Source organism: Silene latifolia, chromosome X (assembly GCF_048544455.1).
Source record: "Silene latifolia isolate original U9 population chromosome X, ASM4854445v1, whole genome shotgun sequence".
In the NCBI taxonomy this organism is placed as follows: Eukaryota; Viridiplantae; Streptophyta; class Magnoliopsida; order Caryophyllales; family Caryophyllaceae; genus Silene; species Silene latifolia.
Genome location: NC_133537.1, coordinates 24,479,935 through 24,498,479, shown reverse-complemented (window position 1 = coordinate 24,498,479; position 18,545 = coordinate 24,479,935). Strand labels below are relative to the sequence as shown.

Sequence of the window (18,545 nt, the reverse complement as noted above, 5' to 3'; positions counted from 1 at the left end):
TCAATGCCCATATGTGCAATTTTAGTGGTCGTTGTGTACAACTTCAATGCCCATATGTGCAACTTCAGTGATCATTGTTATTTGTTTTTTTTTTAATATTTGGTTTTTTCTTCCATATGTGCAACTTTAGTGGTCATTGTGTACAACTTCAATGCCCATATGTGCAACCCTTAAAACATTAAAGTTACACTATTTACGACTAAATTTATACCCTTAAAACATTAAAGTTATACAATTTACGACTAAAGTTATACCCTCTAAACATTAAAGTTATACAATTTATGACTAAAGTTATACAATTTGTGTGTTGGTGTTGTTGTGAGACGGTTTTGTTTATTTTTAGTAATAAATTAAATTTTTATTTTTCATTGTTAATTTTTTTTATGAATCATGATTAAAGTTATACAAAAATGGATTAAAGTTATACAAAAATGGACTAAAGTTATACAAAAATGGACAAATATAGACTAAAGTTATACAAATAAGGACTAAAGTTATTCAAAAATGGACTAAAGTTATCCAATTAATTTATCGAAAATGACTAAAGTTATACAAAAATGGATTAAAGTTATACAAAAATGGACTAAAGTTATAAAAAAAAATGGACAAATATGGACTAAAGTTATACAAATAAGGACTAAAGTTATTCAAAAATGGACTAAAGTTATACAAATATGGACTAAAGTTATACAAATATGGACTAAAGTTATACAAAAATGGGCTAAAGTTATATAAATAAGGAGTAAAGTTATACAAAAATGGGCTAAGGTTATACAAAAATTGACTAAAGATATACAAAAATTGACTAAAGTCATTGAAATTATACACATTTCTACTGGAGTTATACATTCGTTGAGTAGAAGTTATTCATATCGTTACTAGAGTTATACGTTCATTGAGTAGAAGTTCAACACATTCCTAATGCATTTGTATATCTTTAGTCCATTTTTGTATAACTTTAGTCCATTTTTGTGTAACTTTAGTCCTTATTTGTATAACTTTAGTCCATATTCGTATAACTTTAGTCAGTTTTTGTATAACTTTAGTCCTTATTTGTATAACTTCAGTCCATATTTGTATAACTTTAGTCCTTATTTGTATAACTTTAGTCCATATTCGTATAACTTTAGTCAGTTTTTGTATAACTTTAGTCCTTATTTGTATAACTTCAGTCCATATTTGTATAACTTTAGGAAATTTTTGTATAACTTTTGTCCATTTTTTTTGTGTAACTTTAGTCCATAACAATATAACTTTTGCCCATAACTGTGTAACTTTAGTCATTTTATATCATTTTTATATAAAAATGTGAAATATAAGATTAAAATCAACAAATTATAAGAATTTTTATATAGCTAAGATTAAAACAACAAATTTTATGAAAAACATTTTAGTAGATCTTAGATGAAAAAAAAAAGTATCTCACAAAAAAAACGAGATTTAAAACCCAAAATCTTAAAAAAAACGTATAACAAGAAGAGATTTGAGAAAAATAAATAAAAAAAACGAGAACTAACAAAATAAAAGACAATTAAAAAAAATAAAAGACAACAAAAAAAACGAATGGAAAAAACAACTCAAAACATAAAAATTAACACCAAAACGAAAAAAAAAATAAATAAATAAATACCGAGGTGGCGGCGGTGGTGGTGGGTGGTGAGTTGGTGTCGGGTGGGGGTGGTGGTGGGTGGTGGTGAATGAAGATGAGAGGAGTGGGTGATTTATTTGGGTTTTGGTTTTTTGGGATTTTGGGGTTTTTTAGAGAGGAGAAAAAGTGAGATGTAGAGAGAGGAGAAGGAGTTGTGATAATGAGATGATGAATGATTAGTGAGATTGGTTTATTGAATTGATGAGTTAATTAGAGAAAAGGTGGAGGGATTAATTTGTAGCCACATATTGACATCAAATCCTAGCCTTTCATTGTCTTGATCCAATGGCCCTTAGAAGGACTTATGGACTCAAATATATAAGATGGCCTTAGTTGATCCCTTCTCTCTCTCTCTCTCTCTCTCTTTTTTTTTTTTTTTTTTTCTCCCTCTCTCTCTCTCTCTCTCTCTCTCTCTCTCTCTCTCTCTCTCTCTCTCTCTCTCTCTCTCTCTCTCTCTATATATATATATATATATATATATATATATATATATATATATATATATATATATATATATATAGAGGCAAGTTCTAATGAGTCCACCTAAAATGGTGAGTCCACTAAGTCCTAATCCTAGCCATTGATCTCTAAAATTGATGGTTGAGATTTTACAATTCTAAGATGAAAACTTTAATGTTTTATAACTGAAACTTTAATTTATTAGTTTAACTTTAATTCTTTACAATTATAAGTTTAACTTTTATGAATGAAATTTTAATGCTAAAAGTTAAAACTTTAATTTTTTTGGCCAATTTCTAATATTAAAATTTGAATTTATTTAATTTTACAGATTTATAAATGTAACTTTAATGTTTTAAGAATGAAACTTTAATGCTAAAAAATGAAACTTTAATTTTTTTAACTAATTTTTAATATTAAACTTTGAATTTAGATTTATGTTATAAAATTTGATTTTAAATATATAAAATCAATTTTTGAGTATAACTTTAATATTTTAAGGTGAAACTTTAATGCTAAAAATTGAAACTTTAATTTTTTAGACAATTTTTAATATAAAAATTTGAATTTATTTAATTTTACTGATTTATAAATGAAACTTTAATATTTTACGAATGAAACTTTAATACTAAAAATTAAAACTTTAATATTTTTAACCAATTTTAAGTAAAAAAAGTTTGAATTTATTTAATTTATAAATGTAACTTTAATGTTTTACGAGTGAAACTTTGTTATTAAAATATAAAACTTTAATTTTTTTAGACATTTTCTAATATAAAATTTTGATTTTAATTAATTTTGCTAATTTATAAATTTTACGTAAATATTGAAATTTTATGAATGTAACTTTAGTCATAATTTTTGAAACTTTATTTTTTTAGGTTTGTAACTTTAAGTCCTTGGCGAGTATTATTAGTCCGTCGTAACTTTAGTCCATGTAAGTGTAACTTTAATGCTTGTGAGTCGAAACTTTAATGCTTGTGAGTCGAAACTTTAATGCTAGTGAGTAATTTTAACAACCCACCACCAACGGCCAATACGACCACCACCTGACCCACCACCAACGTCCGCCCCTGACCCACCACTAACTTCACCACCATGCCAGCCACACAAACCCCCCTGCAACCACCACCACCAACCACGACACCCTGCAGCAAAAAAAAAAAAAAAAAAAAAAAAAAAAAAAGACGAAAACAGAAACGGCAGGAACACGGCTTCACCACCACCATCACCACAAATGACCCACCACAAACAACAACAAACACTCCTACTCACATCTGAAAAATACAAAAAAAAAAAAAAATGAAACAAAATCTGAATGTTTAATCTGAATTTCACCAACACCTCCTCTCCGCCCTCACGCCGCCCACCACCCGACCACACCACCACGCACACGCCACAAACCCTAGGGTTCAAGATCTGGAAAAAAAATTGCAACCGCGGTTGAGGGACGACGGTGGCAACACACCACGACCACACAACCACAAAAATAAAAAAAAAATAAAAAAAAAGAGAAAGGGGAAGCAGAGGCGGCAGATCTGAAGACAGAGGGAGGCGCGGGGTGTTGTTTATGTCGGGGAGAGAGGGAGGTAGAGGAAGGCACGGGGAGAGACAGAGGCAGCGGTCGTTGACGGCAGGTGAGATTTTCGAGATTTCGAAACAGAACAAAAAAAAAAAAAAAAAAAAAAAAAAAAAAAGAGTAGGAGAGAGCGGCGGCGGCGTAGGTGGTGGCGGTGAGTTGTCGTGGTGGCAGAGAGAACTTGAGAGATTTGTGTTTGAGAGATATGAGAGGTAGAGAGAGAAGTTGAGAGATTTGTGTGATGACTGAAATGAAAAATTAGGGTTTTGAGTCTCTTTTATATCTCACCCTTTTATTTTGTTTTAATCTTAGCCTTTCATTTTGTAAGATCTAAGGGCTGAGATTTGGACTTACGGACTCACCTAAGAGGAGTGGACTCATTTGATCCTACTTCTATATATATATATATATATATATATATATATATATATAAGATCTGGTGAGAACGCACTATCTATCCACACTAATTACTAACATTAACAACAAATACTATCTGACAATTAATTTTAATGAAGTCAACTTAAAACCCAAACAACTAACACCATCTACAATCACAAATCACAGGCAACCACCGTCGGCAGCCACCACCGCCATAGACATCACCGACAGTCACCACCGCTGTCAACATCACAAACCATTATCACCGTCGGCCTCCATATAATCGCCTCCACGAACACCACTCACACAACCATTCAACCGTTCTGACGGTTCCGGCGAGTTTGCTTGACCACGATGACGCCTTGTTACTTCGCTACCGCACCTCCGACGCAAACACAACCAGATTCAATATTCTCACAACCACTCATATTCGCAATTCCTCAATTAATCCCGATTTGCAAATCCCAGTTCTGGTTTCGCCTTCATTCGATTGCCGACGCAACTCCAGCGAGGCCAATGAGAATCACCAACAACCAAAATTCCCAATTTCCGATTCCCAGATTTGGATTGTATCTACACTAATTTCAATGTACCTACGCTAATTTTTGATGTATCTAACAACTAATTTAATGTATCTTAACATAGATACTCGAAATTAATCACTAGGTACATTAAAATTTGTTTGAGATACATCAATATAGTATCCAGATACATCGTCGTATTTGATGAATATAACCAACTGTGATGAATGTGATGATGGTGATGGAGAGATCAATGTCGTCATCTGGGCCGAAGGAAGGAGAGTCGAGACCTGGGGTTCATGAATCAGAAAAGTCGGGGTTGGTGGTGCAGCAGTAACGACGACGGGGAGATTAATGGCGTCACCAAATTGCGCCGACAGGAAGCTCGCCGTGGTTTTGGCATTTCTGGTGATTGCCAGCAGTAACGACGATGGACGATGGGTCGTAGACTCGTAGTGAATGAAGATGACAGATGAGTGTGTTTGTGCTAAATAGAAATGAGAGGAGAGAGACTATGGGTTGGGCTGTTTATATTTTAATTTGGTGGGTAATGTCGTGTGTTAATAGTAAATGTGGGTGGGCTGTTTGTATTTTAATTTGATTATGTTTGTGTGAGGTTAGTTTGGACCGTGGATTTCTTTTTAATCCAATGGTTAGTGTTTGTTCTCACCGAGTGATCGTTCTCTCTCTCTCTCTCTCTCTCTCTCTCTCTCTCTCTCTCTCTCTCTCTCTCTCTATATATATATATATATATATATATATATATATATATATATATATATATGTTCTCACAGAGAGTCCACAATTTTGGTTGTGTCCCTGAGTCCTCCTCTCTACCATTGGATCTTACAAGATCAATGGTTGAGATTAAAACAAAAAAAAAAACACTCACCAAACATGCAATTAATGTTTTGTCCCTAATAACTTCAATTCCCAATTTATCTAATCAATTACTTTCTCTTTCTTATCAACTTAATTTATTAATTTAATATGATTTATTTATATTTCAAAAATCAAAATATAGGATGTAAAAAAATGAAATTTCATACCCGTGTAAAATAAAAGCGGGTTTGTAAAATACCCCGTAAATCTTCATTCAGACTCCGATTAAGGCGAAACAAAAGTCTAAATTTATTATATTTTCGAGCCCAGCGCAATGGTAATATTTTCTTATACAATTGAGTTTTCTAAATTTTGAGTACTGCTAATTTTCCGGAAGTTCCAACATAAAATTACACTATTAGGGTTTAAAGTTACACTTGTAAAACACTATATCTTAATTGAATTAACACCATATCCACTTGAAGTTACACCCTTTTTACTTAAAACTAAATAATTAATTACTCATTAATTAAATTACACGAAAGTTACGCTCATAAAAGACTAAAGTTACACTCGTAAAAGGCTAAAGTTACACTCGTAAAAGACTAAAGTTACACTCATAAATCACTAAAATTACATAAACTTATGCTAAAATTACAAATATTCAAAATAATATGCGATAAAATTACTTTGTAGTATAAAATTACACAATTAAGTATTAAAGTTACACTCGTAAAATACTATATCTTAATTGAAGTTACACCATATTCACTCTAGGTTACACCCTTTTTACTTGAAACTAAATAATTAATTTACTCATTAATTAAATTGCACTAAAGTTACACTCATAAAAAACTAAAGTTACACTCAGAAAAAATTAAAGTTACACTCATAAATGACAAAAGTTACACCATCAAGAACTAAAGTTATACTCGTAAAACATTAAAGTTACATAAACTTGTCTTAAAATTACATAAATTCAAATTAATATATTCAAAATCACACTATCAAGTACTAAATTTACACTCGTAAAAGACTAAAGTTATACTCGTAAATCACTAAAATTACATATAATAAATAAAAATCTCTTCATCCATCAATCGAAATCTCTTTATCCATCAATCTAAATCTCACATTTTCTTCGTCAATCTATAACGCCAAAGACTCATCAAGATCTTCAACGTCAATGTATACCGCCAAATACTCATCATCATCATCATCATCATCATCATCATCATCATCATCATCTCCATCTTCATAAAAAACTACAATTTATAATTAAAAGACGTAGATATAATTAAACAAAAAAACCATTATACAAACTACTATATTTTGAACTATAATAATCTCACCCATTATCCAAAAACACTAAATTGCACTATTAAATTATCCCAAATACCTAACCAACATTTCCAACAAAATTCAACAAAAATTTCACAAGAAACAAACACACAAACGACTATATTTCGAGGACAACCGAGCAGTATTTGATATTTTCATAACTAAAGGGTATATGAAAATATTACCAATGCGATGGCCTCGAAAAAATAAAAAACTAAGGCTTTTGTTTCGCCTTAATCGGAGTCCGAATGAAGATATACGGAGGTTTTTATGAAACCGCTTTTATTTTACGCGGAAATTGTAAAACACACGAAAAATATCGTAAAATGCATATTAAAAATAACAAAAATAAGAGAAATTATGTTAGGATATAGAAACTTACTTACAAAATCTAATCTCAAACACGAAAATAGGCAAAAGAATGTGAATAAACGAGTTAAATGAATGATGAAGATGGTAAAATGGAAGAGAAGAAAAGGAGAAATAGTGTGAGTTGATAAAAAAAAAAAATCAGATTTTTTTGATGAGAGAGAGAATAAAATTATATGGGAAAGAATTAATTAGTGTATAGGAAATTGGGGTATGGAGACAAGGAATTAATTATGCATAGGAAGTGTGATTTTTGTGTTTTTTTCTTTTAATCTTAACCATCCATTTTATAAGATCTAATGGTTTATAATAGGACTTCTGGACTTAACATAAAACATAGGACTTACATGATCATATTTCTATATATATATATATATATATATATATATATATATATATATATATATATATATATAACGAAACAAACAACACTTCCAGGGCGAAAGAAAGGGCAACACAAGTTCGAACCCAAACGACCTCTCAAACGAACACAACAGTTATAAACTCGGGTTTTCATGACACGTAAAAGCAGGTACAAAAACATGACTCAAGAAGAAGGCTGGCAACTGATAAAACCGCTGCAAAATGCCGTAAAAAGGGCCGTAAAAAGAGGGTTGTTTATATGCTAAATACACTCTACCAAGAACTATAAGGTGGCCTATCTAACCCAGAAATCAATAAAGAAAATCGCCTCCCCGCAAATCTCACAGTTGAATTACTAGTGGTTCGTTAAAATTTTGAACATAATTCCTTTGTTATGTTATATATAAACATACTAGCTTAAAACCCGTGCAAAGTTGCATGGGTATATTTGTAAACATTTTTTTTAAACATCATTCAAAATTATTTTAAAATAATTTGTGTATATACGCAAAATATATAAATATGAATAAAATATTCATAATCATTTGTGAAATGTTTAACTTCAAATTATTGATCATAACTCGGAAATGTGGATAAATATATGTTAATAACCTTATCATTATTACTAAAAAACGAACTATCACAGGTTGATGGTACGAATTCGACATAACTCAACAACACACACACACAAAAAAAAATCGAAATATCTCGACCCCGATTTAGCCCAATATGTTAATTCATAGTCACTCTGGATGCTCCTTTTACCATCTGTTAAGGGAAAGTTCCAAATTTTATAAATTGTAGACATGAGATAACCGACCAACTTAATCTTTATATAATTCATGATTCATACGTTTTTCAAAGAGTAACCGAACATCCACATTTAGTGAAAATCCCTATGTAATCATACTACTAATAGAAACAACTTAACCTGCAACTCAGTTCAATACAAATTTTTACACATTTGTGCGCGAATCGTGCTTTACTATTTATTAAAATAAGGGTTTACTATTTATCAAATCATAAAAAGGTACATAAAGTGTTGCATGTGGTCCCACCTCATATTGCATAGTTATTGTGTGTGACCCTCGTATGATAGACGGATAAAAGTGACCAACTTATAAGAAATGGTGAACATTTTGTGTAAAATGATTGTTTTTTTTTTTTGTGAAGTAGTCACTTTTAATAACAATATAATGGTAAATTTTTAATATCAAAAGCTAAATTTTTACCATAAAATGGTTACTTTTATGTGGTCGCACCATATTACGATATCATATCATAATATAATTTGTGATCAAGAATTATCTCCTTGACACTCTAGAGTGTAGATCCTTTATTCATGTTCGCTAATGTTAAATATACATCCAATCAAAACTCTTTAATGCATGCCCCTTATTAATGTTTAAACAATGTCAACCTACTCATAATCAAATTTCATACGTATAAATAGCATTAACTAATAAAAAAAATTGAGAGATCTGAGATGGTCTCTAAATAAGTTATTGATATAACACTGTACTCATTTATGCGTTTTCATGACCTTTATATAATTATATTGTTAGTCATGACATGAAATGACTCTTTAACTTTATATATATTCTTACAATAAGTGAACTCATTTATTTTTAACCATGTTCCACCTGTTTTATTACCCGTGATACTGTTTTGTATTATAATTATAAAATAAATTTCATAATAAATTTATTGTGAGGCCGTCTCTAAAGACATTTACCCAATACTTCTCAAACCCATTCAATTTACTCGTACAAGAAAAGGGGAGATGTTATAATAACATGATAATCGAAGATCGGCAACAAAACATCAGATCATAATAATAAAAAAAATTAATCAAGAAAATACTATGACAGTTGTTATTGTTTTATTAATTAGTATACATAGATAGATTGAAAGTTATGAACACTTCAACATATAAATTGGCCAGTTTAACAAATAACTATTCACACCGGTTTAAAAACGTAAAAGGAATGATTTTGAGACTAACAATTATTTAAATTGTATGATTGAACAATATTGTTTAATCGAGTAAAAAACATGATGCTTGAAACATTTTGAATTCATGCCAAACAATTGTATATACTAGGATATGGAAATTAGCAAAATTTTAAAAATAATTATGATATTATGGAGACCTTAGAATATAGAGAGGTTAGTAAAAAAACAACAATAAAATCATGGTAGTATAAATCTTATGCAAACAACATTAAAGAAATTTCATATATTGGGCTATTTAGTTAGTGCGCCTATTTTTTAGAGATCCTAAAATATATGTTAAGTGTGGAACTGAGGTTTTGGAGGGAAAAAAAACATGTTATGATTGTTGTTTTATTATATTGTATAGATAGATTACTGTATCACATATTATTACAATTTGCAACTTTTTTTTCGAAATCTAAAACAGATTACAATATTAAAATATACCTTAATCGGGGCCTTGATAATCGGCAGACTGAGCTTAAAACCTTTTAAGAACACCCGGTAAAAGCCTCCAATATCACACAGAAAATTAAGAGTTAAATTCACCCTATTTACTCTCTTTTTCTCTCCTTTGTGCTGTGTATACCGACGGTTATTGTGCGTGAATGAAGTGGTTTAAGGATTGTAATTGTTTTTTTTTTGGTACGTTTTAAGGATTGTAATTGTAGTGAGGACGGTGAGTAACGGCGGTATTAGTAGGGTGTATGTGGAGATTATACGGGAAAAATTTAGGAGAGGTGTAGGAGTTATGCTCCAAAATCATATCATCATATGGTATGCTTACATTGTAAGACATGTTACTATTCGTTTTAACACTACTTTTTTTTCGAGTGATTATTTTAACACGACTTAAAGAACAACACTTCGCATATTTTCTCTCCAAACTCGGCGTTTTGGCACATTGCCCCTCAATTATCTACTTTCCCTCTTTCAACCTCTCTTACTCTCAAAAACATAACGAAATAAAAAAACTTTTTGTTTTTCTATAAGGTAATAATTACTCTAGATTTTTATGTTTAGAGCTATCAAACAAGAAATTTTGTAAGATTAAAAAAATAGATAAATTTGTTGAAATTTAATAGTGTTTTTAAGTAAAAAGATATTTTAGTGTAAAATCGTTCGTTAATTCTGGGACTTTACCTATTTTGTTAAAAAAACAACAATACTTGGACCCATATTTCATAGAAAAAAAATATACAGAAAAATATTTGCTAAATACTTCAATTTTTTTTTTTTGGTGAAATGTGAGAAATTATATAAAATATAAAAAATTTAATTACATGTGGTTATATGGTGATCATACACATGAAACAAGATATCATTTTATAAGACGCATTCTAATAAGCCAATCTCTTTCTGCACTTGTCAAAGTTGTTCTCTCTCGGATTCTAACTCTTGATCTCATCTCCTCCAAGATATTACCTGCCACAACTTCTGGACAAATCAAAACATTCTCGATTTTGCCTTTGTTTCTCTGTTGCCATACCTGGTACAAAAGGCCCAACATCATAGCAATTTGTATTCCTCTCTGAAGCACTGTTCCTGTCCTATGCACACACCAGGTCATAACCTCCCTGACAGGAAATACCCAAGCAGTCTTCTTGTTCAATTCCCTTACAATTCTTCTACTATATAAGCAATCACAAAACAAATGCTCAATGGTTTCAGAGACTAGACCACACAGAGAACATTTGTCCTCAATATCCACCCCAAATCTGGCTAATCTAGCAGCTATATTCAAAGCCTCGTGAGCAACCAGCCATCCCAAGAATTGGTGCTTAGGTAAAGCCCACCCATTCCAGACTGCCTTAACCCAGTGAACTCTTGGCCTAGTCCCTCTAAACCAGGCATAACAACCAGCTGGAGTAAAACCTCCTGGTTGAACATTCCACTGTAACCAAATGTGTTTGGTGTGGTGGTTGCTCACCTCATCCCTTAACCATGAGGTCAGGGGTTCGATCCCTGCCCATGGGAATGGAGCAAACTCTTTGGCCAGCCGTTTACCTCTTCGTGAGAGCACGCGCGGCGAGGGGATTATACACTGTTGTCGACGGTAGACACCCCGGTTTACACCAAAAAAAAAAAACATTCCACTGTCCATTGACATAACCAGCCCTTATTTCATCCTTAACCCTGCAAATTCTCCTCCATACCAAGCTAGAATTTGTACTAGACTTGTATTCCATCCACTCCTGACCCTTAAGATAGTTACTTTGCACCCAATGTACCCAAATTGAGTCTCTTTGCATAGATACCGAGTCAACCAACCTTCCTACCATGGCCTTATTCCAGGTTTCTTGATCCTTGAGCCCCAATCCTCCTTCATCTTTAGGTCTACAAATGGTGTCCCATCCCACAAGAGGAGTCCTTCTATAATCTGCAGAGTTATCCTAGAGGAAGTTTCTACAAACTGCCTCAATTCTCTTGATGATTCCTTTGGGAATGATAAACATAGATGCCCAGTAAGAATGTAAAGAATTAAGCACACTCTTCACTATTACTAACCTTCCTGCATAGGAGAATTTCCTTGCACCATAGCCATGTATCCGAGCACATATTTTATCCACAAGGCATTCACAGTCTTGCTTTTTGAGTCTTGTAGTCTGTATTGGCATACCAAGATATTTGAATGGGATGCTCCCTTCACTGAATCCTGATATCTGTAGAATCTCAGACTCTAATTGCTCAGGCACATTTCTGAAATAAGCACTAGACTTTGAGGCACTAACTTGCAGTCCAGTAGCATTAGAGAAAGTAGAAAATGACTGTAACAAAAGCATCATAGAGGTGGCATCCCCTTTACTGAACAGCATGACATCATCAGCAAACATAAGACTAGTAAGTCTTTGCTTCTTGCACAGAGGGTGAAATTAAATTCATACTTTGATGTAGCATATTGTAGGGTACGAGTCAGATACTCCATACATAATATAAAGATCAGGGGGGAGAGAGGATCCCCCTGTCTTAAGCCCCTCTTCCCCTGAAAGTAGCCAAACATTTCACCATTTATAGAGAGTGAAAATGTGGTTGTAGTTATGCATTGCATTAACATAGCCTTGAAATCAGGAGGGAAATTTAGCTCTTCCAAAAGATTCTCAACAAAACACCATTCCACTGTATCATAGGCCTTCTGCAAGTCTATTTTGAACATACACCTTGCAGAAGCATGAGGCCTTTCATATAACCTGATCAGATCTTGGCAGATTAGTATATTCTCCTGGATGCTTCTCTGCTGTATGAAAGCTCCCTGATTCTGTCCAACAATATGTGGCAGCACTTCAGCAAGCCTGGAACATAGTAGTTTTTATATGACCTTATACACAACATTGCAACAAGCAATAGGCCGGAATTGGAGCACACTCTTTGGCCTGTCACACTTGGGAATAAGTGTAATATTTGTGGAATTAAGTTGTTTGAGGAGCTGCCTATGCTGGAAGAAATCTTGAACTGCTCTTATGACATCTCCTCCTATCTCCCCCCAAGCATCTTTAAAAAACTTGCTAGTGTAACCATCTGGACCAGGAGACTTTATATCAGGAATACTAAATAGAGCCTCCTTAATTTCCTCCCCAGTTACAGGTTTCCTCAGGCTATACCATTGGTCATCATTGCAAACAGGGCCTTGGGCAATAATTCTCCTATGAATCTTCTTTGTTTCTTTACTTGATCCTAGCAGAATTTGATAGTAGTCAATAAATGCCTTCTGAATTTGCTCCTGAGTATCACACACCTTGCCATTCATGTCCTCAACCATTGCAACCTTATTCATATTCCTCCTCCTTTTCAGCATACCATGAAAGTAAGAACTGTTAGCATCCCCATCCTTAATCCACTGATGCTTAGATTTTTGAGAAAGAAAGCTTTCCCTGGCCTTAGATAACTCCTGCAGCTTAAGAGAAGCTTCATACTCTTCAGTAATGTTTTGCAAATTAGTAGGATCTCTATTTATCACTTCTTGCAACCTCTCCACCTGTTTCTGTAGGATAGTAGCTGCATTCTCAATATCATTAAAGCACTCCTTGTTCAACTCCTTAAGTACAACTTTCATATTCTTCAAATTTTTTGCCAGTCTGAACATTGGAGTGCCAGTGAAGCCAGAATCCCAGTGCTCCCTCACCAAAGGAATAAACTTCTTTGAACCACCCCACATGTTATAATATTTGAAACTTCTCTTGCCCTAACTCTGATTTGTGCTCTTTAAAAGGCATGGTGTATGATCCAATAATCCCTCAGGCAGGAAATGTGCATAAATATCAGTAAATGTGTCACACCAATCTTGATTGACTAAGAATCTATCAATCCTGCTATATATTCCTTCCTCAGATTTCTGCTTATTGTTCCAGGTATACAAGGCCCCTACTGCAGCAATATCCACCACCCCACAGTCAGCAACACATCTTCTAAATGGTTTCATTTCACTAGCTGGTGTATTTCTTCCCACTCTCTCTGAGGCATTCATCACACAGTTAAAGTCTCCTGCAATTGCCCATGGACCAGCTACCAAATTCGCAGTCTTTATCAAGTTGTCCCACAGAGGTTCTCTCTCATGATTTCCATTGAAAGCATACACCATGGTTAACCAGAAGCTCCTCCTATCTACCAAAGAGTCAACTTTCATGTGTACATATTAAGCATTATATTCCAGCACATGTACCCTAAAACAACTTGGCTTCCAAAGTACCCAAATGCGTCCTCCAGAATGATATCCAGAATTAGTAGTGATGCACCAATTAGAAAAACTACATGAAGCCTTATGAAAAGCCTTATTCTTTATTTTTGTTTCAAGTAAACCAAATAATCCTATATTATTAGCTTGCAAAAAATTATTAATATCTCTTTGTTTTTCTACTCTATTCATCCCTCTAATGTTCCAAAAGCCTATCATATCCATTAGATAAAACAGTTTTTGAAGCATTACCAATTTCAGCATTGTTCCTCTTAGGAGGAGAGGCAGCAACCTCCTTGTAGGAGTAAGCTCCAAAAGTCTCATTACTATAGCCCTCCTTTGCCCTCTCACAGCTACTCATCTTAACCAGCCTCTTTATTGGAGTATGGAAACCCACAACAGCTCTCCCATCCACCTGAGTAGTTTCCTGGACAGCTGGTTTTACTGGTGCCCTTTCAGGGACAATAACTTTCTGAACTGGCCTCCATACCTTCTTAACAGGTTGCTGGCTTGGTTTCTTAAGTTCCCCCTTCTTACAGTTCCCCATTTCATGACCCATACCTTGACATTTCTTACACTTTACAGGTTTCCATTCATACTCAATTTCCACTTGAACCACTCCTCCATTTTCATCTTTAAAAGATATGCTATCTGGCAACTGTTGATCCACCTGCAGCTCCACCATAACCCTAGCATACCCTAGTCTTGTTCTTTCCTCTGTAGCCACATCGCATTTGACATATTTGCCTACTAAATTAGTAATCTTAGGAAGACCCTTGCCCCAGAATTTGAGAGGCAATTTATGGATCTTAATCCAGGCGGGCACTGATTTCACATTGTCCTTATTCATCTCCATGTCCTTCTCCCATGACTTAACAATCATGGGTTTATTGTCAAATAGGTAATGCCCTGAACTAAGAACTTTCTTTCATCTCCAAGGTTTTAAACCTAACCAAAAATATCCCATTTGGCATGAAGGAAATTTTATCAATGTTAAATTTCGTCCAGATTCTCCTTATAAAACCTTCCACAATCTCCCATGGCGGATTAGCGCCTAGGATAAAGCACACCACAGCCTGCTTCCAGTACTCTATTTCTTCTTCAACATCCTCAATTTGAATCTGCAACATTTCACCTTGCTCTGCTTTCTTATCACATTCATTGTTCTCAGTTTTCTCAGTCTCTGTTTCCTTGTCTTGTTCAGGGTTTTCTATCCCCTGTTCCAAACTGTCTCTCACATATTCCTCCTCCTCTTCACTTTCCTCTATCTCCTCTTCTTTTTCTCCCTCCTCGTCCGTCTCTACAACTAATTCTGGGATGCCTACAATATCATGGATCTTTTTGGTTTTGCCTTCCTCATCAACATCCGGTCCTGTGAATACGGCATTAGGGTTACTTTTTTCCATACTTTCTGCTTCCTCTACTAACGTAGCATCGTCCTTAGTTTTAGCAGGGATACTCCTCCCTCTCAGATTCAAGTCTCGCTGTCGCTGTTGGCTAGTTTTCCTAGCCATAGGCGGTAAATTCAATGGCGTCACAGTAATTAGTTGTTCATTCTCTCTCTCTCTCTCTAGGTTTTTTTGTTTCGCGTCTGTGTTATGCTAAATACTTCAATTTAACTTTATTTCTTTGAAAATTAAAAATCAATGTTATAAAAAATATTTGTAATCTCACTACATTTTTTTATTTTAACCAAATTGTAAACTGATTTGTTTTTTTTTTACCCATTTGGTACTTGTAAACCACTATTTCTTAAATCAATTTATCACTTTGTATTAGGGAACTAGCTTTGTTACCCGTGAAATTCACGGGACTATATATGTTTAATGTTGAGATGTTTGTATGTCATATTGTCATGGGTTAAAATGTTTTTTAGCGAAGATAAACACTCAAGAATCGTGTTTGTAAATTTTGCATGTAGAAAACAGACCATCTCAGTGTAAGACCATGAGATATATAACAATGAGTCTAAATGTGAACTCTTCTATTTATTCTAATACGTTTTATTATTTTTAATTTTGGAAATCTGATATTTTATAATGATAAATAACATATTAAAATGTTTTTTTAAGTAAAAAATAATTTGTTGTTAAATTAAATATAATCATAAGTACCGCAACTGTTAAGTAATGTTTTTAAGCTTATCATGTTTTATATCCATTTTACGGTAAGAATGTAAGATGATGTTAAAGGAAAATTGGTGTAATTTAATAAGTACTCCATAATGACTATAATGATCAATGAAGTAATGAAACTGAAGACCACCGAGCATCTTCAACCCATTCCTTATTACCTTCCCTTTTCGTACTTCTTCCCTCTTAGGCTATGTTTATCAGGGGATTTGGCGACCGGTAAGTGGTCACAGAGTGAAAAGCAAAGAAAAAACACAATAAAATACATTCACCGTTTGCATTATGTCTAATTATCTATAAGTTAAGGTTGGCAAGTGTCTATATTAGTCTAAAATCCAAAGTAGTGTTAAGAATTGGCTTGTGTTGTACAGTTATTGGTATTAGATAAATAACTCATATGCCTCTGATCTCTCCATTGAATCCTGCATCAAGCACCTATGATTAGGTAATGTAGGTAATTCTTATTGGTATGCGTGAAGAAAGGTTGTTTATGTCTTTCGGATGTACAATACTTCGTATATACTCGTGTACAAATTCTGCCAGAACTCATAATGGAATACATAAAGCTTCACTCTTTAATAGTTATCACATTTTGTAAACTAAATGAGAATTTGTGTTGATAGTGGAGTAGTACGTAAGACTTCGGTTCACAATCAGGGGCGGATCCGCGTTCATACATGGTGTAGCATTTGCTACACCAAAGAAAAAAATTGCGTGAGATTTTGTTAGTTTGCTACGCCATTAATATGCTTATTTATCCTTCATTGAAGCTTTAAAGTGTATCTTCCCCATGTAATTACTCAACTAATTCTTAAATATTCATTTCCAAGTCAAAATTAAAAATAACTCCCTTTTAAAATCCTGTTTTTTAAAATTACTCCCTTATATAATTTTTTCCTAAAATTACTTCCCTAAATTACACTTTTATCAAAAATTGCTTCAAAACTCCAATTTAGGTGACTCATTTCGTATGTTTTTTTAACTTATTCTCTATTATAATACCTTTGAAAGTATAAATTTGCTAAGTTACACACGGAATAAGTTCAAAAATATACTGAATAAGTCACCTAAATTGGGGTTTTGAAGCAATTTTTGATAAAAGTGCATCTTAAGGGAGTAATTTTAGAAAAAAATTATATAAGGGAGTAATTTTAAAAAACTGAATTTTAAAAGAGAGTTATTTTTAATTTACTCATGAAAAAGTGTATGTGAAAGAAAAGTTCGTATTTTAACAAAATATATTAATAATTGCTAAAAAACAAAATTACTTCACTAGTTTGAGAATTATAATCCATTATTCAAGTTTTTAAAATAATTAGATTCGATTTAAGGGGAAAGGTAATATGTAGTCTTTAATTTGTCTAGGTTTAAGAAAAAGGTATGATATGGAAAATTAATAAAAAAAAAGTGTATGTGAAAGAGTAAAGTTCGTATGTGAAAAAAGTAATTCCGTTACATAAAATGTACTCTCATGTGCAATACTTTCCAAAATACAAAGATTTCACGATTCAAGATATAATTAGATATTAAAAATATAATTAGACACTTTAAAGTAATAATGATATTGTGGGACACATGAGTTTTATTTATGTGATAATGTAAATAAAATTAGAAAAAAAATGCAGTTGAATCCTCTGGAATGGTAAGTATATGGTAGAATCAACGGTATTTTATAAACAGTCGAATCGAATAGTAATAAGTAAAAGGTGTTTCAAATGTAAAAAGAGTAATTTTAGAAGAGTAATATGATCTTGAATAGATTATTTTATTGTTTGTGAGTCCCCATATCTTTTGATTTCTTGCTTATGTATGCATGGCCTTTGTATGAGAAAATTTTTTGGGTCCTTCGAGAGAGTACCATAAACCTTACACTTAAGCTTTTATAATATTTCATTTGGTGAATTGTCTTTTAGGTGTAAGGGGACGGTCCTTACGAAGGACACAAGAATTTTTCTTTGTATGATTAGAGAAAGCCATGCATAAAAGGCCTTACAATTTTAATGTCATCATGGTTCATTCATTGGATTAAAGCTACCTACCTATTGATTATAATTCTATGGTAAACAATAGAAGGATAATGCAAAAAATTTAAAGTTAAAAAAAAATTGGGAATTGATGTGGTAAACTAATTGATACATGTAGCGCAAGAGGTCCATTCATATTATAATTTTTTTTATGTGGTCATACGTGTATCAGTTTTGCTACACCATACAAAATATCCTGGGTTCGCCCCTGGTGATTCACAATATATAAAGGTCAAATATGGCAC

General features: G+C 32.9%; 2 protein-coding genes across 2 annotated transcripts; both read right to left on the bottom strand.

The window, feature by feature from the left end:
* Positions 1-3,106: 3,106 nt before the first annotated feature.
* Positions 3,107-12,309, bottom strand: LOC141617057 (uncharacterized). The gene is made up of 4 exons (XM_074434226.1): positions 11,984-12,309; positions 11,566-11,812; positions 10,901-11,369; positions 3,107-3,255 (listed from the first exon to the last, which is right to left on the bottom strand). Exons 1-4 carry the CDS (start codon positions 12,307-12,309, stop codon positions 3,107-3,109), a joined length of 1,191 nt encoding a protein of 396 aa, XP_074290327.1.
* Positions 12,310-13,655: 1,346 nt separating this feature from the next.
* LOC141617055 (uncharacterized) lies at positions 13,656-14,051 on the bottom strand. Its single transcript, XM_074434225.1, has one exon. The coding sequence runs from the start codon at positions 14,049-14,051 to the stop codon at positions 13,656-13,658; it is 396 nt and encodes a 131-aa protein (XP_074290326.1).
* Positions 14,052-18,545: the final 4,494 nt, after the last annotated feature.